The following is a 25575-nucleotide window of genomic DNA, read 5'->3' on the forward strand; positions in this document are numbered from 1 at the left end:
GTGAAACCCCGTGTTCACATATTATATTTTAAATGCACGTGCGTGATGTGCAATCCCGTGCCTAAATACAAATATACACTTTTTAAATACACGTGAAACACAGACCCGTTTATATCCGTGTACCAATGACTATACACCAACATTAACACACGCAACACACAAATGCACACAGGGACGGGGCACATCTGCCACATGCTGATACCCTTGTTGCTTGATTTCTCATGCTCCATACAGAACCCTACTGGTAGAGGTGGGACTAGCGCAACTACAAACTCAATATAATCTCTCAAAAATTTTATTTTTTTTATTTTTGACCGCACGTATCAAGACTTTTTTTCTAGAGTTGGTTCTTTTAGACTGTGGTCTTTATTTGCAGTCCTTCCAGACAAATGGTTTTCAATAGAGTACTGACTGTGTCTAACGCCCCTCCTTCCTATAGGCTTGATATCAGCCAGGGCAGTGTCAGCCAAGAGAAAGCTAATGTCTCACTTTGATAATTTGTTACAAAGCTGAGCTCAATTAATTAGCCAAATACATAACAGAATTTGCAAATATGACATGGCATGGTGTTTGCTTCAATGGGGAAGTGGCAGAGTGTGAAATAGGCTTTCTGCAAGCCTGATATACACTGGGGGTGAGGCGAATGGTGAGACCTCACAGACACCAGTGTCTGAGCTTTAAATACTGTAACTGAATGAGGCTTTCATCTTTGGTCCATAGTTGTATTCTAAGGAACTGCTGTATATATATATATATATATATATATATATATATATATATATATTAAATTTGTAAATGAAGATATATGAGCTAGATTCAGGGCTTATGGAATGCAAAAGCAATTCATTCAAGAGGCATCACACAGGGCAATGCAGGCAGAGAGATGCATTTGGTGTTTGAAAGCTTGAGAAATAGAATGCCACAGGGCTCCACATATTTATGTTCGTGCTGAGTATGTACAGCTCAGGCAAGCGCCATGATTGATATCAGTTTTTGTGAACGGAGAAGCACTGACAACCATTAGGTCTTGAAGCACAAGACAGATATAGCACACGTGAACGCAATACAGATTTATAACACCAGTTTATTACCCTGAAGACACCCTAGCAGAACCATTCTGGATGCACAGAAAGCTCTGAAAGACTGTAGTAAACAGTCTTAAAATAAACTGCTTTATCATAATTACCAGCTGACATGAATTGCCGTCAATTTTTTACATCTGAGGCCTGTACGAGCATCTTGTAAATGAGGCCTGTATTTGGACATACACAGTCCTATTACAACAGTTTGATAAATAGATGAGTTAAGTGGGGCCTGTCTGTATGTTTGTGGTAGATGAGAGAATTGAAACTGTTAGAAAATATGTCCCCACTTCACTTGTCTCTGCAGCCCGAGCTTTGTTCTCAGCTCTCCAGCCTCCTCCACTCCAGTGAGTGTTAAACCTTGGCCTCAAAAGAAAGGAGGGAATACGCTTCAAAGTTGGTGCACCACTAACCCTTTTTATTGTCAGCTTTGACTTCCCTTTCCTCGAGAGATGAATAAATCTGTAAATCCACACTGGCATCTTCATACTGCTCCTAAATCTCTCTGGTGCAGAGATACCGCAATGGCTCTTTGTAACAATGGCTGTAGATTTTCATTTACGAGAGAGAGAGAGAGAGAGAGAGAGAGAGAGAGAGAGAGAGAGAGAGTACCTCTTGATAAGAAGTGTTTCCCTCGACTCTGGCTGGCAAGAATAACCACAGGGAGTCTTTGTGAAGGTACAGACGCTTGCAATGGAAACTGAGTTTCGTCAATACAAGTGAGTATTAAAATTGCTGTGTCTTTAATTTCATAAACACTGCTGTGGGAGTGACGTTTCTTGAAAACGACTGGACCACTTGCTATTGAGCCACTATCTTATATACTGTATATCAAAACAAGCAAATACCGTGATGATGATAACTGACTTTTTTTTTTGGGGGGGGGGGGGGTTTTATGCAGTGTTCGCAATAAATAATTACACACAAAGTTATCATAATTTTAGGATTGTTTTACATTTAAGAGTCACTGTAAGGATGGCAGTGTCATTTTTAATTCTAGTGTTAGTTTTGTTTTGGACATTGTATTTGTTAAATGAATACTTTACCCTTTGTAACAGGGGCAATGTATCGTCACTGACTTCTCGGGCACATGCAGTTGTCTGCAGGAAAGAGCCAGTTGTGTTTTGTTTACAAGGAATGGCAGCTGGGGATTGGCCACCTGCAGATGCATGACTGGCAGGTGGGCGTGTCCTGTTGGAGTTCTCGTTATAAAAGGGAACCCGGGCTGATGAGCCAGGACTGAGTGTCTGACAAACAACAGTCCCAGAGACAGCGAGGACGCTTGCGTACAAGTATAGAAATGAGTTTACAGAGGACCTCCCTTCATAGTGGAAGCAGCAGTACGCCGACTATTGGTAACGTTTATTATGTAGCAGCGTCTTTCCGTCTGTGTTTTATTTTGCATTTCTGTATTTACTTTGTTTACACTCCAGTTTGTGTAGACATGCCTGTGGGCTATACCATCGCTGGTAAAGTTACATGGTTTTCCCTGCTCGACCTCAGGAAAAATCGCAGACTGTCCTATTTGTCTTTGAATACAATTGAAAAGCACAAACATGAATGTGTTAATATGATTCGGCGTTGAAAACACACAATTATGAGATAGGATTTTATCACATTTCAAACTGCTGTGAATAATCAGTCTAGGATTTTTATAACTTTGATATGGCATTAGAATCTTTCTTCCTAAACTAAATTAATTTGAAGACTGGGAGGAAATGTTTTTCCAGCACTGCATTTCCTGTTTAGGAGCTGTGCTGTTGAGGATGCAGCAGATTTGCGTGGCAGTAATGTACTTTTTAATTTAATTTCCACTTCCTGCAACATTATTTAGTTCAACACTAACAGACGTTGGTCTCTTAGGATCTCTAAAGATGGTACTGCACTGCATATTCCCTTTCCAAATTCCTCACGACAAGGAGTAATTCAATCTGTTAGTCTCCTTTTAAGTTAGTCATGTAAGATTGCAAAATTAAATGATACATCACCTAATATATCAACTAGTATTATTTAATCAAGGTTTAAAGCATTTCTACAAACTTTCATTGATTAATTATGGTGGAACTGAATTCATTGAAAAACTTGATTTGTCATAAAAACCGCACTGATCCGTTGATTTATAATAGAAACCACAGTCAATGAAACCACAGTAGCCGAGTCACCAGCATAATTGATGTACAGATGACGAGGGTTTTATTTCCATTTTGAATGAGCAGCAAAATTAGAAATTATTTAAGAAGCATAAACAACTTGGAAATGCAAGGTGTTGTTTAAATTATCTTATAGTAGGTGTGTTTCTTTGAAGTCCATTTAGATGGATTAAAAACAATTTTATATGCATGCCAAACCAAATGTAATCCATCAAAACAGGCTTCAAGGCTAGTCTTTAATGACTCATGAGTTGAAGCTAAAATAATGAATGGTTTAGTAAACAGAAGTCAATGCAACATACTGTTCCTGCTCCTCTGCAGGCCCTTCCTTGGTTCAGGTCCTTTGCTGTGCTTGTGCAATTTAATCAAGCACATGAATGAATTATACATCCAGTACAAATATAACCCCCCCCCCCCCCCACCCCACCCCCAACAGGCTCTGCTATTCTTCATCTCAGTCAGCGTCTTTAGCTTTCGGTTGCTGACTGGTAAAATGGTGAATGAGATCTTTAAATGCCACATTTAAATAATGAGGCTGGCCTATGGAAGAGACGTGATGGTAGATCAAACAAGCAGCTCAGTCTCTTTGGAAGTTGGGGCTGTGCAGCATGTGCTGTGAGTAATACACTCCTGAACTGGTCTAAGACTGCAGTGACAGGAGTGGAGAATATACAGTAGCCCTTAGCAAACAAACTATACCCTATTTATGTAAAAGCGAACACATCAGTATTGTTTAGTTTTGTACTATCACCATGGAATGTTGACTTCTATCAATGTAGGGTCAAAGTCCCACTAATTTGGGGGACAAGAGTAATTTGTGGAAACTGACAGGGCAACTGATGGTCAGGAAGGTCAAGACAGGTAGTGACACACAGGGAACTGCAGGTCAATTCTGGGCAGAACACTTTTAATGTAAAATGCAAATTCAATAAACAAAGACAATGAAAAAAAACATATTGCCTTTAGGAAGGCAAACTAACCTCTGTTGTGGCACATGGAACAGAACAAGTTACTGCCAGTGCTCTCCCTACTCTGGCTTTCTGCAGCATCTCTTATGACCACCTAGTGAATTAATAAAACCACAATTGATCAACTGGTTTGCCAACTGGCTAAGGTGTTTGTTTATACCCTATGCTCTAGCAATTCCAAATGTCATAACTCTGATAACTATACATCTTGCATCCTTCTGCTCTGTTTGTTGTTTGACAGGTTACACCACAGTCACTATGATTATGAAAAATGTCATTTGCCGAGAAACGCATTAACTTGATTAAAATAGTGGATGCAGCCAACCATCAATCCATTCTCTTCTCTGAGACATCAAACGCATTATGAAGAGATGAAAAGCTCCTGGACCATCTTTTGAAGTAATAATTACAATATCTCTGTAAAATTTCAGAGAGACTTAACCCTTCCTCAGCTAGAAGTGAATCTCTTCTGCCTCCTTTTTAGTTATATATGCAGTACCGTAGGAAGAAAGATGCAGAGAGTTGGTACGAGACTGACCCCTGCCATGTAAAAGAGGTAGTGCATGTAAAGGCAAACTTGGGGTTCTGCAACTGTACATCTAAATGGGCCTGGAGTTATGTTCTGTAAAGGGGTTACAAGTGCTTATACAATCCATTTTCACTCATGTATCTTTGCTTTGAGCACTGTTCATCTAGTTTGACCATCAAGGAATATAATAACCAAGAAAACTCTATTGAGTAACTGGACAGCAATACTGAAGTCACATTTAGGATGTAGAAATTGTCGAGTTAGCTACCTGTTCAAATCATTTGGATACTGGCACCATTTATTGACAGAAATGCCGGAGTTAATAAGTCCTGCAACTTCTTCAAATCCTATTTTAAGCATGGTCTATACAACTATAAAAAGGAAATGCTGTATATTAGCTTCTTGGCTCTTGGTCTTATGGTTTGTGAGCAATTAGAGGTTGTTTCTAATTTATTGTCCAAGCCCAGTATGGCTGAGTATGTGTAGAAACATGCACAGCGTTCTGAAAATGCAGGATTCTTTGTAAAAGAAGCCCAGTCATCCGAACAGCTTGAGGGACATAGAAATAGTTGGTATGAATGAACATTCGGATGAACGCAAGTTTACAAAAAAACAGCAATACATGTACACATATTGTACTCTAAAGGTTTATTCAAACATTAGCATTCTTCTCATAGCCCCAAACACTGTGTTTCATTAGTGTTACACTGAAGCATTTTCTGACGAAACGGTTCTAAGTCTGTTGTATCCGCGCTGAGTTTGTCCCCTGCTAAGCAAAGCTGCCCGATGCCACATCTTTCTTTTTTAAATCTGTACAGCCATCCATCACTAGCTTTAAAACGTGTCCTCACGATGTAGTTGACTATGGAAGAGCTATGCTTTCTGGGCCTGAAATCGGAGTGCCCGTTCCCCTGTCTTGCATGAACCCCATGTACAAGCTTTTTTGAGAGTTTTTGTTTTGCAGTTTTTGTGTCAGTAGTTGTTGACTTTCCAACACCATACTCTTTAGCAAGTTGAACAGCGCGTTCGGCCTTTTCCAACCGTTCAATAAATTTTCAACGAGAGTAAGTGTATAGTATCCATATATTACTAAAACTATCATGTTCAAACTGCCATAAGAAAATACCAATTATTATGAGGATTTATATGAACTACCTCTAGTAGATGCCATTTTACTGCAGCAGAAGAGCAATAAATTGGTATAAAACAGCTTGCCAGATTGCAGTTTAACTGCACTAAAACAACAAAATAACTGCAAACCCTGGGTTTGTTTTTAGCTGATAATCCCTCCAAAGGTATCTGTCAGAGCCTGTGGTTACCAGGTAACAAACCCTGTCGAGTTATATAGCAATTATAAATCTTGCCTGCTTTTAAACAAACAGATTGTAGACAGACTGCAATCACACAAACAATGTAAAGTCTAAATAATTGATAACATCAACAAAGCAAGCTTCTAAACCTACATGAGAAGGGTTATTAATATAACTTGCTTGTCAATAAAACACAATCAAAATAAATATTGCTTTTGGTTTGAAATTTGTTTTCATGTTTTGGATGTACTTTATAATTATCTGCTGATTTTTTTCACTTTGGGACTGACTACTGAATCCATCATTGTATCACCTAAACAAGAAGCAGTGTCATTTCCAGATTATAATAATAAAACAAATAAAAAAAAAAAAAAAACTATACAAGTATTGAGAGACATAGCATTGAATAACTTTTTCGTATTTGATGCTGCAAATGCATATTTTTTACCGGATCTAATTTTGGAATCTATCTTGCATCCAATAACAGAATTACTTGTTTTATGACTATCCTCGTTCATGGAATAACAACAGTATTCTATGATCAATGCACAAGGTTTCCTGTAAGTTATAGTTCAGAGTAGCTAAAATAAACTACAGGAATGCCTTATGTGGTGGGGTTGTGTCAAGTAACAGGAGTGTGTTGTTATGTATTGCAGCATATACAGTCCATTGTGCATGTACAAATCTCTGTGTCTTTCTTATCCTCGCTCTAGACAAAATTCATAAACCTTAATGTTCTAGCAAATGCATAGTCCTCCAATGCCCTTCACAGCATGCTACTGATGGATTTATTTGTCCCATTTTGTCTATATTCAGGGAAAATGAGCACGTTATTCTTGGTCCACTCGGCTCAAGTGACCGCTCAGAAGAGGTGAGCGACCCCCGGCTCAGGGACGTGGTGACAGCACGGGGAGAATGCTCCGGGCTGAGATGACACTGTTTGTCAGGCCCCACTCCCTTGTGTGATTGTATTAACTTAGACTTAAGCCTCTGCCTGTCTCTGACCTTCGCTGTCAGCTGGTGCTGCTCTCCATGTTAAACAGGGAGCATTAGCGTCTTACAGCAGCAAAATTAGATTAGGCCCCATCGACTCGCAGAGTCTCGGGTTTACAAACATTTCAATTGGAGATCAGTTAGATATAGCATTGTGAAAAATATGAATAATGCTGCCTAAACTAAAAGGATTTTATAAACATTAGACAGTTATTATTAACACCAAACTACTGTAGTAATACAGGATTAGCAAGCATGTTATTATGACTTATAAAACGCTTTCTACCAGTATTGTCTCATCAAAATGGTTGTAATAACCTATTATTCCTTAAAGTAATCTTCAACAAGTTTAATAACTTGCTTTGAAAATGTTTTACACATTGTTCCTTACACTAAAGTATGACCATTATTTAAAAAATGTGAATATATATAATTATTTTTCTCTTTATCTGTCTTTATCTGGGCCTGCTTTGACCTTTCAGCAGACTTTGAGCTGAGTTCCTCATTCCATTCAAGTCATTTGACAATTGGCCAATTCAACTTTGTTGGCCCCACCTACACTATACGTATTCTGTCACCAGTTAGGATCTCCAGGTAAGCTCCAAGCTCAGAGCCAGGTAAACACAGTGTAAACGCAAAAAAATGATGATAATACTGTAGCCATTGAACACAACTAGAATGACTGCATGCAAAAGGGGGTAGAAATGTAAAGAATTGCAGGTATTATTAAAACGGGTCGGGTCGGGTCTGGTTCGGAAGCGGGTCTTAGAACTCGGACTCCAACAGGAAGTGAATAGGAAGTGCACTTCCACTAGACTTAATAAATGGGCTTCATCTGAGTGAAAATAAAGTTAGTAAAACAAACAGTTCTTGTAAGAATGATCTTCTTAAGATCTTTTAAGAGCTTCTTCAACATCTTTTTTAATCTACTAGTAAACACCGGTAACTGTGGCTAGCACACATTTATCAAAGGCAGCCTTTTGAACTGGAATGCTGATTCTTTCAAAGGAAAGCAATGCACATGCTGGGTTAGGGACGCTCCACTCATTGTAGTTCTTTATTTTTCTATCAATTTCATGAGGCACTTTATAAATAACACCATCTCCACTGTTTGTGGCAGTCTCTATCCCAGCAGAGGCTGATGAGTTTTTCATAAAGGAGCTTTACTCAAAGGGCAGTAATTACATTCTCACCCTTGTTGATGGTTTAACATTGTGATAAACAGAATCACTACCTTCTGCTCCGATTCCCTGAGGTTCCACAAATCGGATTTCAGACACCTGCCAGGGTTTCAGAGTAATTAACAAACCTAAAGACGTCATACTTAAAGAAAGAAACTACCAAAGCATGCCCACTTAATTATATCATTAAACTCAGCCTGCGGAGAATGATAGGGAGGGACTTTGAGACTCTGTAGACACAGTGTCGTACCATGCTCTCTCAGATCAAAAATAATAATCTGAATTTAAAGAGACCACACAAACCTATTCATAGTATATATGCAGTTAAACATACACTACCTCACTTTATTAGGACCTGTCTACCCGATTGGCTTTGGTATCCTCTTGAATTAGAGATGCAAATTAGGATGCTTATGAGACGTGATATCTAATCCTTGCAGCACTATAACATTGCCATACTGCAGTTTACTTAAGCACTGTTAAGCACTGTTAAGGTCTATCGAACAATGGAGATGGCTACTCTCAATATGCTGATGCATCCATCCACCATGCCAGAATTTTGCAAATGGTTTGAGGAGCTTGGCAGAGACAATCACCACAATCCCTGGATCACAATCCAATTGAAGCAAACGAACTTGAGCAACGCATTCGTCAATCATGATCCGATGCATACTCTCTGCACCATCTGCATGAGAAATATTAATGAGTGCATGGATTAGCATCCCTCAAGACACCTTCCAGTACCTTGTGGAGTCTATGCCAAGTCATATCAAGGCTGTGATCAGGGCAAACAACAGTGTACATATCAGGGAGGCCATTTCTATGAAACTAAGTCAAGTGAGGTCTATTTCCCCAAATAGTATCTTCCTTTTTCCCATTATCTTGTGGTTTCAAGTCAATTTGGAGGTGTTGTCAGTGCAGACCGGAGCTATATTTAGAGAATAAATGATCTTGAAGAAGTAAGGAAAGTGAGCACTTGATTCGAATGGTGAGAGTCTGCTCTGTATTGCTGGGCTGTGGGCACCTGATAACTGAGAAGTGACAGGTGCAGTCTGCTGATGGCAGAACCATTTTCGCCTGCTGTGCAGCTTGTATTTTGGGAAAATTAAACCCTTTCCTGATAAGAATCAGCTGTCTGTTTCAGCAGTGAAGTGGGACTCTCCTTGTGCCATTCACCACAATAATACAAGGCTATCTATTTCTCTTCCTCTATCTCTGTGACCCCCTTTCCTTATCTCCTTTCTCTCACTGCACTGACATCACCCTTACCAAATGTAAGTGTTAGGGTTTCATCAGCATAATACACTGGCTTTATGATGGTATGCCAATATGATTTGACTTTTCAGATTATGATGACAAATGAATGGGCAATCTATGGCACAAGTTCATGGGGAAATAACTGGCCTATGAGTGTTTGGATTGCATTACCCCTTTCAACACTGCAGACCTGTTTATGGTCTAGAAAATACAACTCCACTCAAAACTACAGACCAGTCAAGACCGAATCTTGTTTATGTGAATATACACTGTCTGTCCACTTTATTCGGATGTAGGGGACCATTTGGTTACCTCAGTAGATGGATCGATAGCTAGATAGATCAATATTGTTGTTTTCTGGTAAAGTCAGGTTTTATAAATAGTTTTAAGGAGCATTCATAAAAAACACCAGCAAGTCATTTGTCAACTTGACAGCATAAGTGTTCTACGGTAAGCTTCTTCTTTATCAGAATGACAGTAAAATATTTACTTCAACATGGTTGTGTCTGCTTCCTTGAAACTAATTGGTAATTGCATGGTAGTATGGCTTTTTTATTTTAATTACTTGATCTAGATATGTTGTAGATTTTCATTGAACAATTGAGAACCCATCTGATATGGGATGATAACTGGTTTGGGAAGGAATCCACAGCCAGCTGGGGGTGTTTATTGAACTTTGCAATGAATCTCCTCCTGGTGGCTGACGAGTTAACAATACTGACATCAGCATAAGACCTGCACTTACCTCTCGACTATAGAGCTTGCTCCTTAGTTGAATGGTAAGCCGTTCGTCTTTGAACCGTGTGCTTTGCTGTTTGTGTCCAACCCTTGCCTTTCTATTGAATGTAATGGGTTGAGATGCCAAATCATTACAACTTGACCAGTCACCCCTAAAATGAGTCTTGTAGTTCTGAAAGGGTCACACCACCTGGACTGCTACAGTATGTTAATTAAAAATTACAATACTGCTCTGAGTAAAATGCAGCTTTACAGCCTTGTACTGAAAGAACATCCCTGAGTGAGCATCTGCAGGGGGGGGTGGGGGGGCAGGTTTATAGTACTTGCTGGGTCAAAAAAAGTCTCCACGAGGAAGGGAAAGTCTGACAAAACCTACCTTATGAGGACACAGTCCAAGGCCTTGTAGTGTTTAAACAGATATTAAACAGTCATTATTGTTTTTTAAAACAAACTGTGCCCAAATATTTTGTTTGTTGTTGACTTTCACCCTCTGTGGAGTTTTGTTTGACTGGAGTTAGGAATAGTAAATAAGAATCTAGTGAGAGTCAATGGAAAGTCATCATAAACACTATAAGCAAACATGTGTGTGTGTGTGTGTGTGGCTGTGTGGCTGTGTGGCTGTGTGTATGCAGGTGGTAGACACTGGTCTGGAGCCAGACCTAGCATGGCTCACAGCTGCAAGCTGCCTCCTGGAATGGGTATGCCTGCAAATGTCTGACTGAAAGGCTAGCGTTGGGAACAGAGCCTCAAAAACAGACCTCAACAAGCAGTCTATAAAAAGACACTGTTAAAGATACAGTAATACTAAAGAGTATATCACGTAGTTAGTTGTACAGTACATGGCACTAGAACCATCATTTCGCCAAACCTTGTAATTGACTATTGGAGTAGTGCAAATCTCATTTGCATTTAGGTAAAGATGTTTTTAAACTTTTCAAGTACCTTTTTTTTCAGTAATTGTGCAGTTTGTATGGTTTTCCATACAAGGAATTTAGTGCTTTGCCATTTCTTAACCACGTTTTTTTTGTACTGTGCTTGACTTTGTTATGCTTCTACTAGGGTTGTCACCCGTTCTGGTTTTGCCTTGATTGTTCTCTTTTTGAGGCAGCTGTCCTGGGAAATCTGTGAGACTTTCCAGGACATTAAATGTCAAAGTATATGATTTATTTTTTATTTATTTATTTTTGTGTGAAATGACTCTGGTGTCCTAGCTTTTTGTAAGTCAGAGGTGGGAACCCTAGCTTCTACACAGTTTGTTTTTTAATAATAACAAAAACAAAAATAAACAAAACAAACACCTAGCTCTTTCTTGAGCATTAACTAAAACACACAACAGGAACCTAAACTATCTTGCAGGACAGCTAAGCCGTTTACCTGCCGATTAAACAAAACAGTCAAACAAAACCACACAGGTTTCACACTGATCTGAAAAAGGTTTACACTACCTTTCCTTTTGTAATACACTTGTGCACACAAACAAGCAGACTCTCCACACAGCAGCCCTGAACAGACTGGCTGCTTAATTTAAATACCCTGCACCTGGCTCTAATTTACAATGATAGCCAGGTGCAGGGGATCATTACTAATAAAACAATTAAACATAATTACGGCTTTTCAGCCGGTGACCTTCTGAGAGATGTAGTCCTTTTTTCACCCCAGGTCTACCCTCTCACAATATATATATAGTAAATATGGACTGGAGAGGAGGGCTATAGTGGAAAATTATTGACCCATGGGAAGACAGTTGTTACCGACAGGGGGCTATAAAGCCGCAGGCACCCTGGAGGTAACAATTAATTTTCAACTATGAGCTGAGTCTGCAGTACATATTTAATATATGAATGAGTTAAGAAAATAAGTGAGGCAAGGTTTGATAGTAAATATGACTTTAAATATTTTTTTTTAAATATAGCTGATACAGCATACATAAATAAATATTGACGTGTATGTTTTGATTAAATATAACTGATACAGCATAAGTAAATAAATAAATAACAGAAAACATAGTTATCAAAGTTTTTTGGTGTTGAGCTCTCTGTCTGGTTTGCTGACTGCTGCATAACCCAGTTTAAAAGTCAAAGCACAGTAACTACAGACATGTTTCAACCTGTTTGGGGCTCATATATCTTAATAAAACCATCCTAAATATTATACATTTTTATCTCCATTGCTGATGTTTTATTATATGTAGTATAGCAAAAATAGCATTCTTTGTATGAATAAATAAATAAATAAATAATAATAATAATAATAATAATAATAATAATAATAATAATAATAATAATACAAGAGAATTCAAGCAATAGTAAGACACTGGTGGTGGTATAAAGGAGATGAAAATAGAAAAATCGAAAGAACAAGCTTTCCGATTTCAGAACAAATCTAAGCTTTCAGCCCACACTTAATAAAGTTGTTCAAAGCTGGTAATTATGCTGGGGCATTTAAAGCAGCAAGCAGCATGTTAAAAGAGTGCCATGAGCGTTAACCTCTGTGGAGAAAATGTGCTGTAAATCTGCACAGCCCAGAGCCATCTGAACATTACCACTCCCCCTTTAAAAGTTAAAAATAAAATGAGCATTTCATATTAACTAGTAAGACATGTACTGTAGTAATACATAAATAAAGCCCACTAAAAGATAATATCTACTATTTTTTTTTTTAATTATTTCTTAGCAGACTATACTATCTACTAAAGGTATGCACCATATAATTTGAAAAATGGTATACTATTTTGGAATGGTTACTCAGTCCCTAACCCACGGAAGCACAAGTGCCAACCCTGATAAAAGTTCATCATAGTAAAAGTATAGCAAAGTGTAGTAAAGCATTGTGCAAGCATGGTAATGCATAGGTAAGCATTGTGAAGCCCGGAGAATTATGGTAAAGCAAATTTAAAAACATGGCAAACCATGGTAACCTATAGTAAATGCATAGTATAACAATGGTAAAAGCATGAAAAATGACAGCATTTTAGAATGACTAGAGTACAAGTAGAGCAAATTATTTTAAAGCTTACCTAATTTAGCCTGCTTTCTATGCGGCAAATGAATCAAACCAATTATATCTGAAAACGCTCTGAAATATGTAATTGACCAGGCAAGTTATCGACCTAATATCTCCCTCCAGTAATACGTAATGGGCATTATAAACCAAGGGATTTTTTTTATGAACCAATCAGTCCTAGAAACCCAGTTGCACCAAGCCTTTTAACTGCATTAATGTCAAACTGAACCTCTCATCAAGAACCTAGAGCCAGCATCAAATGTTTTTTGTAAGCATAATGGTCAGGAGCTTAACATTACCTGAGAAAAAAGGTAGTCCTGTGCTTGAACATTAGGCACAGTGCTTGGTGTTTAATGCTTCCATTTAGGTTAGAATAGGATTAAGGGTACGACTCCACAGTATCCATAGTCTATTATATATATCTAAAAAAAATGTAAGCATTCATTTCCCAATTCAAGTTTAACAGCATTGAGCCAAAAAAAAAGTTGAACAGAAAAGATGACATTAATAAAGAATGTTTACCCTTTAAAATGTATTTCACTAAGTTTCTGGCAGAGTTTTCTTTGAATCCGGTAAACTGTAAGTAATATCTGCTCCCAGTTTGTCTGTGTTGTTATGCAGTCTATACGGTTCTTTGGGCTAACCCCCAGTCTGTTACAAAACCATGCAATTAGAGATGGCAGTTTGTGCCCTGCAGTCAGTCAGTGGCCTTTGGGTCTTTCATTAGCCGGGTTCATGCTGCCAGTTCATTTGGAGTCCAGGTCACTGACCTCTTAGGGCCTCCTGCACTGCAGTCCCAATATTAGTCCATATAATGATTAGAATGAGTAATTAGCTTCAGTGCCTAATTGAATGTTACAGCAAGTACAAGAAGATGTGAAATAAAGGGAGCGCATTAGGAGAGAAGGGCAATTTACTGAAGGTTGCTTTTAATTTTATGCTCTGTGCTCCTTCAAAAATTATCCTTGAGCTGAAGCCGTTATAAAACATAAAGCTTATCAAGGACCTTTTGATATGCATGTATGTGTGCTGTAAAGGTCAAACAAGAATATAATGTTATTAATACAAATAAATTAATAAATTAGTCAGCACTGATCGAAAGCTTCATGTCTGGGGAGCCAGGCTCTGCTGCTATTGAAATAAGGCCAAAGCAATCTTTAACCGTTAAAAACATGGGGTGTGCTCTTCCCAGGTTCTGCTCTTATTAGCACAGTTGCTGGTTATCTTCAATCCAAACTATTTATATTGGGATACCATTATAATGCCAGCAGAACTGTTAACATACCACAGCAATACCAGAAATGACAACCAAAATACATTATGAACAGACATAGCAGCACACTGACTCAGTGTGTATTAAAATGCAACTACTGTAGTGACTTTTCCAGTTCCACTTATTACCCACTTCGCTTCAGTGCAGACACACTGCAAGCAATTCAATGTTCTTTGGTGTTTCAGTATAATGCATTTTATATTAGATGGGTCTGAATGTGTTTTTGACTGCTGGGAGCGAAAGGATTGCTGATTCAGCAGACCACTCTCTCTGTTTCTCCCTCTCTCCCCCACATTCTTCCACTCTTAATTAAATGCACTGTGGAAGGTCCATTTGTCTTTATTGGATGGGTTTTCCCAGATGGTCCCAAGGCTGTAAGAGAGCTCGTTTGTGTTGTGTAAATTATGAAGTATGATCAATTTGAGCTTCAATGAAGTCTTCAGTAAAATGCTTATAAGGACTTGGAATGTGCTGATCTGCTTGTTTGTAGCGTGCTTTCGTTAGTTTGCCCACTCTGTGGGAATTCAAGTCCAAGCTCTGCACATTGTTTGGATGTTAAACTAAGGTAGGCTGTTCTCCTGTACCTAGACAATCCCTTACAGAAATGTTTAAAATATACAACCGATATTGGAATAGTATTACAATAATAGTGTATTAGACCATAAGACCACAACTTTACCAGCAATTGCAATACAATGGAAAATATATTGCACAGTTGTTTGACAATGTAGCACATTGCCTGTTACTGCAAACAATTAACAGTGTGGATGAAAATGACCAATCGCTCCAACCATTGTTGCCCTTGTTCTACCATTTGTAGTCCATATACAGAGCAATTTACATATAACGTGCCTCTGCATTTCATTGCTGTATATAGACAATGTAGTCCTCCAAGGGCACCTAGTAACTACAAAGGAGATAGATGATTGAACACAAATTCTGATCTGTGTGCTGCAGGCGCAACACAGCACAAAGGAAAAGACAGAAGCTAACATTTCGCTTTCAATTGCTTGTCAAAAATCCTGGATGTTGGCAACCAGTAATAAAGAAGTTTTACCTCGGGGTCGAAACTCATGAGATTGCTGTAAGTGCAGCAGGACAGAGCAGCTGGCCGGGTTAATGGAGAGCATTTCCTTCTCTGGCTATCGTCTCTATCTCTCCAGCACCGGGTTTGCTGCAGACTGTCTGCAATCCGGTTCTGGACAGCCCTCAGCTCAGCCTGTAGGAAAGAAGAAAAAAGTATTCTTGAGGGTTCCGTAATAAAATGTGACAAATTGCTTTCCTTAGCTTCTTAAATAGCTGCCATCTGATGTAGGCAGAGGAGTGATCTGTGCCACTTGTGAGCTGACTGGCAGAATGCAGACGGTGTCCCAGATACAGTACCAAGTACCTGGCAAGGTGTGGTGGCGCCCTACCTGGATACCTACTTTTTAAGTACTTATAGTAGTTCTATAACATCCTCACCATTTCAGCTTACTGTTGCTGCCTCCTATAAATGTGATTGTTTTACAAATTTCTAATCACAATTGGGAGCGTTTTCAATCACTGGTGGCACTATGTCCTCTTTTTAAAGAAAAATATAATATTCCATATCCTTGATCTAGCAATGTTCTAGGAATGTGCAGCTAACCGTGATCTGAGTTCCTATGAGTACTATATATCTGCAAACATCTGACATGACATCAGGAGTTTAAAGCCAACTCCACCAGTGAAATAAATTAGGGGTTCTCAACACAGCCCTTAATGGACAGCCTACATCACAAAACCACCACACAATTCAGAACAGTGTCAGTCTGCTTGAGACAGGCCTAGGCTTGAATAGTAAAGGTTGTTGAAGGTCTGGATTGTTATTCTTGCAGGGCTTGCCGGCAGCGTACCAGCCTGTAGTCACTGATATTGTCCTTCACCTTTCTTAAGCACTAAATTCACAAGCATCAACATTTAAAAACAAAACTCAAACAGCACAAAGCTATGCAGCAGCCAGGTGAGCCCCTGAGGTTTCTATTCAGAGTCTGTAGCATTCCGATTTATTAGCCCTTGACAAACACTGTGGCCCCTTAAAAGGGAGTGAGTTACACAGACATCTTGAGAAATGCAAAAGGACAGGAGAAAAAAGAAAACAGTGTAGGTGTTTGCCACCAAATACATTAAAAATGGAAGAGAACTAACAGCCTGAGAAGATTGAAAGGGGCTGAGATAAGGAAGAGTCAATTATTTTGAGAGGGGGGTGAAAAACAAATCAAAGTGTTTTCCTTGTTGTTAATAGGATAGTGCCTCATATGTTTGTTTTTATTATTCTACCAGGTATAAGAATCTTTGTTTACATTTCTGTTTTACCTCTTTGAGCTACAACAGCAGAGTTTGCAGATTACATTTCTAACCCCCTACTGATGCTGATAGTCACAAAAAAGCATGTCTATTTAATTGAAAGAGCAGAACAAATGTTTCAAGGAGGCAGTTATGTGCCTGCATCAGGAAAACATGCAGGCCTGAGTTAATGGATTCTAGGTTTTAATCCCAGCTCAATATACTGAAATACATTAGAGATGCAACAATTTATCAATTAATTGGTTATTGGTTACCATTTTATTTTCCAAGCCTCAATTGAACATTCATTGACTGATACATACTCTGGTGTCCTATTAGCAGTACATGTGTATTATCATATGTATTTCATGAAGAGTCTACATTGTTTTGCTTCCTGCTTTTTAACAATAAAATTGAAATGAAATACTGAAATATAAATGAAAGCTGAGATTCTTGGGCGTTCAAACATTTGTCTTCTATGTGGCTCAGTCCAATCTTGTTTGTTAAGCAGAATACACACAGGGACTCACAAGTATGTACTGTAAATACAATAGAAATTAGCTATGTACTGAGTGAATAGCATTTATTTGGGAATCTCTATCTACTTTAAGCATTGTTATCCTATGTCTTTTCTGATCTAGTGCATCAGTAACCAGGGGAACCATGACACTAGCCTGACACCCTTGAGAAATATTTAAAGCAGAATGCCTGTGTATTGACAATAAAAGTAGTTCCGTCAGCTCTTTCCTCTTTATCAACTCCAGCCTTCGCCTCACCCCCTCTCTCTTTCTGTCCTTCAACCCACTTCATGACATTTCCATTTCCGTATTTCAGTTTGTATCTTCTTTGTTTTGCCTTTCTCTTCTTCCTGTCTTCATGTTTCTGTGATTTGGTTTTGTTGGTTTTCTTTTAGTTTACTGCTATGAATTGCTTTATATTTGGGTGGGTGTATATCTGTGTTACTCTGTATTCTCAATAATCAAATCTAGGTTATTGCCACAACCATTCCAACAGAAGCTGAACATTTATAAAATAAAAGTGGATGTTTGATAAGATTGATGTAAAATGTAGGATAAAGGTGTCTGTCAACTAAATAAATAAATAGTCTTAACAGCAAAGGCTACAGTTTGTGGCATTGTACTGTGGATTGTAGCCGTTCTTGTGCTACCAGTGCTCCTTATTAAATAATGTATAGGGCATATATTGACATGTAATTACACAGTAATAACTGAGTAATTAACAATGGTTCCTGCTTTGCACTGTAACTGTTTAATAGGCTTGTGATCAACCGTTTATAACTTGATGTAATTAAATGGTAAAAGCATGGTACAGGCCACACTTCCAGCAGCAGTTACTGTGAAAGGGCAGGAGTCATTGTTTGTTACCCAGGTGTTACCTGTTATTATATATATTTTTTTATTCCCTGTAATATAAAGTGCTGCCAAAACTTTTTAGTTTAGAACCAATACTTTAGACTGAATTGATGAAGCCCTTAGCCTAACGTATGTCTACTTGTCTTATAATGACAGTGGAAATGGTTAGAACTGCACAGCCAGGGTGACAAAATGTAACAGCTTTACGAGACACAGCTGTGTAATGATTGCCATTAACGTCCTTGTTACAGTGATGCAATTTGCAAAGCTGTTTTTAAATATTTATCTTAACTGAGATGTAAGTGTAAGTGTGAAGCACTCCAGGAAGCATTCAAATAGACAAGCCTTGCCAAGGGGCTGTGTTTGGGTGTGTAGTGTTAATATTGGTGGGTGGACATTGATGAAATGGTTCATTGAGTAAGGAGCTTTTGTCTGGGTGGATCTTACAAATAGTGCCAGGGAGAGTTAATAGAGTCTCTAGTGACCTGGTTTAGCAGAGCTGCTGAATTCTAATTTTTGATGACCTGTGACTTGGGTTTGATTTCTAATTGGAAATTATGCTTATTTCCAATGAAGTCACTTAAGGGGTATAAGGGTATAAGGTGAAAAAGCCACCTTTCCTCTGGGTTGCTCCAATTTTTAGACTGAATCCCTTTTCTCTATAAATGTCTAAATGTCAAATGGCTTGAGCTTCCTTGCAGAATCTGTTGGTTGTGGTTCCTGATTCCAGAATAAATGAAACCACAAGCTTGATCTATCCCTACTATGACTATGACTACTACGACTACTACTACTACTACTACTACTACTACTAATAATAATAATAATAATAATAATAATAATAATAATAATAATAATAATTTTGTATTTAATCATATTTTATAGATCATTTGTTATCATTGTAAAACATATGTATAGCCTATCTACAACACCTTATTACAACAATTGACTTGATCTATACAACATCTACAATGAGTTCTTACAGTATTTTTAAATGACATCTTGAAAGGCGGTGGAGTTGTAGTCTTATACGAGGACATGTTTGGAATTCAAGCAAATAAAAATGCGCTCATTATTGTACAGCAAGTAACCATTCCAAAATAATTTTATTCTCTTGAACTGGATCTTGTCTCTCTGAGAAGGACAGTTATTATATAATGATTGCAATGTTGCTGTTCCCTCCTCTCCAGTTTTAGGTGAATGTGTGCAGGACGCCTGGCCCCTCCCAGCAGAGAGAGTTCCCCCACACTGCCTCCACTCAGGGGATGGCCCAGGACCAGGATGGACAGACAGACACTTGCGGAAGGTACCCACCTTCTCCCTGCTTGTGTTTGTGGTCTTGCAAAGGAGCTGTGGGCACTCATGACAAATACATACAGTAATTCACCGCTCAATGAAGTTAGAATGTGCAGTATTAAAAAAAAACACATTTGAAATCTTAATCTTCAATTATTGGCCCCCTTATTTTCATTGGTTGTATATGAGCAGTTATTTTCTTCTTCTTCTTCTTCTTCTTCTTCTTCTTCTTCTTCTTCTTCTTCTTCTCCTTCTTCTTCCAGTCCTGTGATGCACGAAGAGTGTTACGATGACATGGAAAGTGGCAGTCTGACTCCCGGCACAGCCCGGCAAGTCAAACTTCTCCGCGACCCCACCCACGGATTTGGATTTGTTGCCGGCAGTGAGAGGCCGGTTATCGTACGTGCCATTTCTCCTGGTAGGAACTGAGAGAGCATGTGAAGTTTCTTTCTTGGTCAACTTTAATAATCTACGTCTGAATGGCTCTTTTGATATAGAAATAAAGGTGGGATAATTGGTATTTTTAAGTAGAAGCAAGTAGTGGTAAGAGTACTAATACACACCTTTACACATCTTTATTACACATCTTTATAACAGTTGTATTATCTATTTCATTTTGCCACTTGCTTTCTATTTTCATGACTGTATTTCTTGTAAAAAAAAAGAGCTCAACTTTAATTTATTGTAGCTAAACCCGACTAAAGGTGAACTCAACAGAGATGAAAAGAAAATGTCACACCATTTTATATTCTGAAATGTGCCTTTCATCTCTGATGGCTTCACCTACTACCGTATATTTTGTTACCCAATATTGTAAAACTGTAAAACAGTAAAACTGATGTGTTGAATAAGGTTCCCAGTAGGACAAGTTAAAAATAATATATAAAAACTAATTTAGATTCAGGTACAAAAATAACTAAAAATCCCTTTTTTAATCAGTCAATTAATTGTTGTGGCAGTCACTTAGCAAGCAGTAGTGTGTGTCGGATACCAATGCTAAAAGTACATTGTGCTAATAATGAACCCTGTAAATGATGGTAATGCATATTAGTTAAGATTACCCAATGTAACATTAGGTAGGTTAAGACTGGTGTCAAACAGGGTCTGTGATATCACTGATATTTGTTCTCAGTAAAGTGCATTTACTGACGTACATATTGATGTATGCTCCCTCTTTTGTTTGACAGGTGGCCCCTCAGAGGGTAAACTTCTCCCCGGAGACCAGATTCTAGCCATCAACGAGGAGTCTGTGAGCAACGTATCCAGGGAGCGAGTCATAGACCTTGTAAGGTAACATCCATCACTGTGACTGAGAGTAGAGACTGGACAGGGGGGGCACTTAGAGCCAGGGATTGGGGGGGCAGGTGTGAGGGAGGGGGTAATCGATATCTCTCTAAATATGTTGGGCTCTTCTCTAACAGGAGTCAAGGGCTGAAGAAAGTAAAGTCATTTTATGAAGGCCTTTTTAGTTGCTAGATGACCGGGGGGGAAAAAATTAATAATGGTACCTTGCTTAATACAAAGGATATAATACTGCTTATCTATGTCCTTGATGTGGCTGTTAACTCAATTCATGTGAATCACAAAAGACTTGGAAAAATATAGGTGTCACTGTGGTTTATTATCTTATCTCAAAACCGGGTTTGAATGCAAAGCAAAATCATTTTGGTTTTCCTAACGTAGGATGTTGATTCGATCATCCTATACCCTGCCGGGGGAAGCCACTTTTGGATTCTGTAAAATTCTCTAATAAAATCCAGAGACATAGTTCTGTAAAATGCAGGGTGGTCTGTTTTATAGGGATATAGTTAATCAAATCAAGCCCTTCAATGACAAACCGGCACACAAATGGCACAGAAAATCACTGACAGCAGCTTTCAAAAGATGTTGGTAGTGGTATTATTCCTGGGTAATGTGGGATGGGCCATATTGCCACTGCTTATTATCCCTTCTCTTCTAATAAAATAGAAGACTTCTGTTTCCAGTGCCTCCAAATCGTACTCAGTGGATCAGAAATGAAGGCATGAGGGATGGAAGTTGTTTTACCAACATTGATTCTGGACAAAGTCTTACTCATAGCTCTTAGAGACTGGTTTGGCAATAGGGTGTATGATAATGTCTGCCTCTGTTCAGGGAAACCACAGTTAATACATCATTCTCAGACTGTGTGAGACACAAACAATCTTCACTCTTAGCTCTAAGAGGTGGAAAGTGTGGAAATAAAAAAGCTGTGTAAAACAGCTGTTTTCAGTATGTATCTATGAAGGGCTAAGCATGGCTAGTTCAAAACTGTTGAACTCAATTGCCTTTAAAAAATAATTATGAATAAATGATGCTTTGTTGTCTTTTTGCATTATGTAATGTTAATTATTAGGCTAGTACTATATTAATTCAAAACAACTCATAGGGGTCCATTTTAGTGATATCATTAAAATGCAAAAACAGACTCTGTACTGTAGGTCATTATTTGGTAAAAGTTGGTAGCTACAGTTTAGGGGAGGTACAAACTATAGCAGTTTTAGCAGGGGTCATATTGTTCAAATTTGAACTTGCACATTTGTATCAAATAGGCTACAGTATGGCACCAAAACTTATTATATTGCGTAAAGTTTCCAGTACAGCAAACAACTTGGTTTACTAAAACAAAGTAACAATGTCCAACAATGAGAACGATGAATACAATAAACAGTAAGCTATAAACATCTACCCATGTATTGGAGTACGTTAGAGCAACCATCAGTTTTGGTTTTGTGGCATACAATATCAGCTTCAGACTTTGGGTATCTGAATATTTTTTGGACGAGGCCTCTTTGACTATGGCTACATTGCAATAGGGATACAACGGGTGACAGCTGTTTAGAGATAAGGTGGTATCCAGGCTCTGATTACACCCTGTATCTTGACAGGAACTGCAAAGAATCCATCCTGCTCACTGTGCTTCAGCCTCATCAGGTAAGTCTATCTTTACTACTTGCCTGCACTCTGTACTCTACCATACAGGTGGTAGATAGGCTATTTCTTCCAGCAAGTCTTCACATTATTTCATCATTTAAGTTGTAATAGATTAATTTTGAACAGGGATTCAGAGCCTTTATCACACAATGGCCCTCTTTCTAAATGTCTTCACTAGTAATCTGTTGTAATAGCTGATCTGTATTATTTTACCTGTGGGGTTCTCTAATGATTTTGGGATATTAGGCCAGCCTGTACTAGTAAGTCCTACTGTATATCTGCCATGGTAAATATGCACAGTAATTAGTTTCATCATGCTTTTCCCATTCTAATAACTGTTCATTTATTACAGATTAACCATACTTCCCTGTCCTTCACCATGCTTTGCTATGTCTTTACCATGGCATGCCACAGTAAACTTTTAAACTTGCACTTTATGGTGTGTGGTACTGATAATCTTCATCCACTTCTGAGCTATAAAAAAGAAGCACAGGGAAGCACATTCATACAGTGGTTGTCTGCTCTATTATCATTCTCTGTAGAATTTTATTTGAATAGGCTTGGCTGCTAAATCAATACTGGATGCCATCAGACTCAAATGCACACTCTCTGTGCGACTGCATGAACCCCTGGCTTCTGGAATAGTGTAATATCATCAGCAAAATATGCTCTCGTCTGTCTTTGCAAAAGCATGCTTGCAGCAGGAGATGGGATTGTTGTTATTGTGAATAGCAGAATGTAAAGTGGTTGGCAGAGATGGTGTTACCTGACATTTTGTGGTATTACTAATATTTGTTACTCATGGTCAGTGTTGCCTCTTCTAAGATTATTTAAAGCAGTGGTACTCACTTTTGACTTTTTCAGTCCATTACAAACCAGAACCTTGCTCCAAACATGACCTTAATTACTTAATTGAAGGTTGAATAGTGAAGACTTGGATGAAACAATGCTCTGTACTGCTTGAGTCAATGATTAAGGACCTAGCTGGATCCTGCAACATTCTGTATTGGATGAAAATGTAATGTTAATGAGAGGTAAGAAAATGTTTCTGTCTTTCTCCACAAGAACAGGCTGAGGGACTTAGAAAGGAGGTCAGTTGAAAGGCTCCCCAGCTGCAGCTCCTGACCCTGGCTGTTTGATTTCCCTTACAGTCACCGAAGTCTGCCTTCATCAGCGCTGCCAAGAAAGCCAAGCTGCGATCCAACCCTCCAAAAGTGCGCTTCTCTGAGCAGGTCTCTGTCAGCGATCCAGATCCCGTATGTCAGCCTTACTACATCTGTTTGTTCTTTAATATCACATGCTCTCCCTTTCAGAATGTCTGTGCAATCCATACATATCCCTGCTCTATGGTAATATTCAATTCAATTTTCCACATGTTCAGTGGATTATTAATCAAAATATACAGAAACCACGTTATTTCCTTCAAACTTCAAACTCCACAAAAGCGCTATACGTATATATCAAACTTTCCAAAGGCGTTTTATCTGTTTCAGTAAAGGGCTAATGGAATGTTTAGTTGGTTTTTCTCAGTGGTGTGTTTGTGAAAAGTCCACCTAAGTTTGATTTTAAAGCTGTATAGGATGATTAAATCGACTCTTATATCAAGACGCTGAATAGAGCTAAACAACCATTCTAGATCACAGGAGGAATGTTTTAGTTTTACAACTACACTCAAGACATTGGGAAAGATTTATAGTAGAAACCTTGTCATTGAATGTTGTCAAGTTTCTGTTAGCATTTCTATATATAATAAGTGTTGAGACCTGTTGCATGGTATGATAATGATAGAACAGTGTGTCGATAATGATGCAATCACTAGACCTTGATAGTGTCAGGAGGCCAACATCACGTAGTATATCTAGGGCTCAACCCCCCGATCACCTTGTGTATCCTGCAGACGATGCTGAAGGAAGACGCTCTCCTCCTGATCCCCAGCGTGCTCAAGGTGTTCCTGGAGAATGGGCAGATCAAGTCCTTCACCTTCGACAGCCGCACCACTGTCAGGGTAGGAGAGGGGTCCAGTTTGAAACACAATTACACAGGGCTTTTAGAGGCATGTGGTAAAATGGAAACATGATGGTTATATTGGGCATGACTGAGGAATAAAGCAAAGTGTCTCAGTACAGTACACTGGTACACACATACATGTATACTAACTCGGCCTATTCTTTTTTGAAAATGGGTCCTATATGAGAAATTTATGAGAATATATTTATCAGTATATACTGTTGAGGGCATTTCTGTTTGTGTTTCCTGATCAGTTGGGCCCAACACATGCAATTTATGGATCAGTTTCCACAGAACTGGGGACTTTACTCTGTTTGTGACAGTACAGACAACTAGCAACCACCTGACACATTTTCTTGATAACGACATGAAACTGAGAAAAAGAGTACAGTAGGGGAGGTTGTCTCTGTCTTTCTGCTTTAAAACTACACAGTTGTATGGCTTTCTGGAGCTCTATTGTTGACCTTCAGAGTGGATGGAACCTTTGAATCTCCCAACCCAAAGAAATTCTTCCTTAGCTAAAGGTTGGTTTACCTTTTTCCAGCAGTGGAGACAGTATGGCCAAGTGATAGCCTTGTGATTAAATACAAGGACTGAGCGGCAGTGAGGACTAGTATTTTGAGCTGAGGGAGTGGGAAGTACTGAGCATTTACAGCTCAAAGGGCAGGAGGCAGGGAGGACTTGTGATTAGAGTTGATGGACTAGGAGGAAATGTGGCCAAGTGGTTAGAGCTGATGGACTAGATAGTAGAAGGGCCTGGTAGTTACAGCTGAGTAACTGTGAATCATAGGAACCTAGTGGTTAGAACTGAAGGAGTTGGTGGCTGTGATTGGTCATGAGAGACTGGGAGACAGTGTAGACTGTTGGTTATATGGTGGGTTATGTAAGCAATAAGACCTGACCAGAGGGAATTACCAGGCATTGTGGACTGTGTGGCTAATGGGGCCCAAGACGACGTCTGTTCTGGCCTGTTCTTCTATCAAAACGATCTCTGAGGAGCAACAGGAGTCTGGAGGAGTTAGCACAACAGCTGCTGTTTATTTCCATGCATCCAGCCTCATAAAGCAGTTGCCATTGAAGGTAGAGTCCCAAGGACACACACCGACACCAGGGAACTCTCAGGGACAGATCTCCTCACTCTCTGCAGCTTCCTGAC

At 38.8% G+C, this 25575-nt stretch overlaps 1 protein-coding gene across 2 annotated transcripts in view; it reads left to right on the forward strand.

Annotated features, from left to right (window-relative positions):
• The window catches only part of LOC117412683 (FERM and PDZ domain-containing protein 3-like), an 86275-nt gene that overhangs the window by 42642 nt on the left and 18058 nt on the right, over positions 1 to 25575 (forward strand). For both annotated transcript variants that reach the window (XM_058989237.1, XM_058989239.1), the window contains exons 2-7: positions 19355 to 19470; positions 19724 to 19878; positions 20648 to 20750; positions 22367 to 22412; positions 23564 to 23668; positions 24310 to 24417. In XM_058989237.1, coding sequence (XP_058845220.1) covers positions 19430 to 19470; positions 19724 to 19878; positions 20648 to 20750; positions 22367 to 22412; positions 23564 to 23668; positions 24310 to 24417 — 558 coding nt within the window. In that variant the 5' untranslated portion in view covers positions 19355 to 19429. The remainder of the gene's footprint in view (positions 1 to 19354; positions 19471 to 19723; positions 19879 to 20647; positions 20751 to 22366; positions 22413 to 23563; positions 23669 to 24309; positions 24418 to 25575) is intronic.

The sequence above is a fragment of the Acipenser ruthenus genome, chromosome 16, assembly GCF_902713425.1.
Source record: "Acipenser ruthenus chromosome 16, fAciRut3.2 maternal haplotype, whole genome shotgun sequence".
Classification (NCBI taxonomy): domain Eukaryota; kingdom Metazoa; phylum Chordata; class Actinopteri; order Acipenseriformes; family Acipenseridae; genus Acipenser; species Acipenser ruthenus.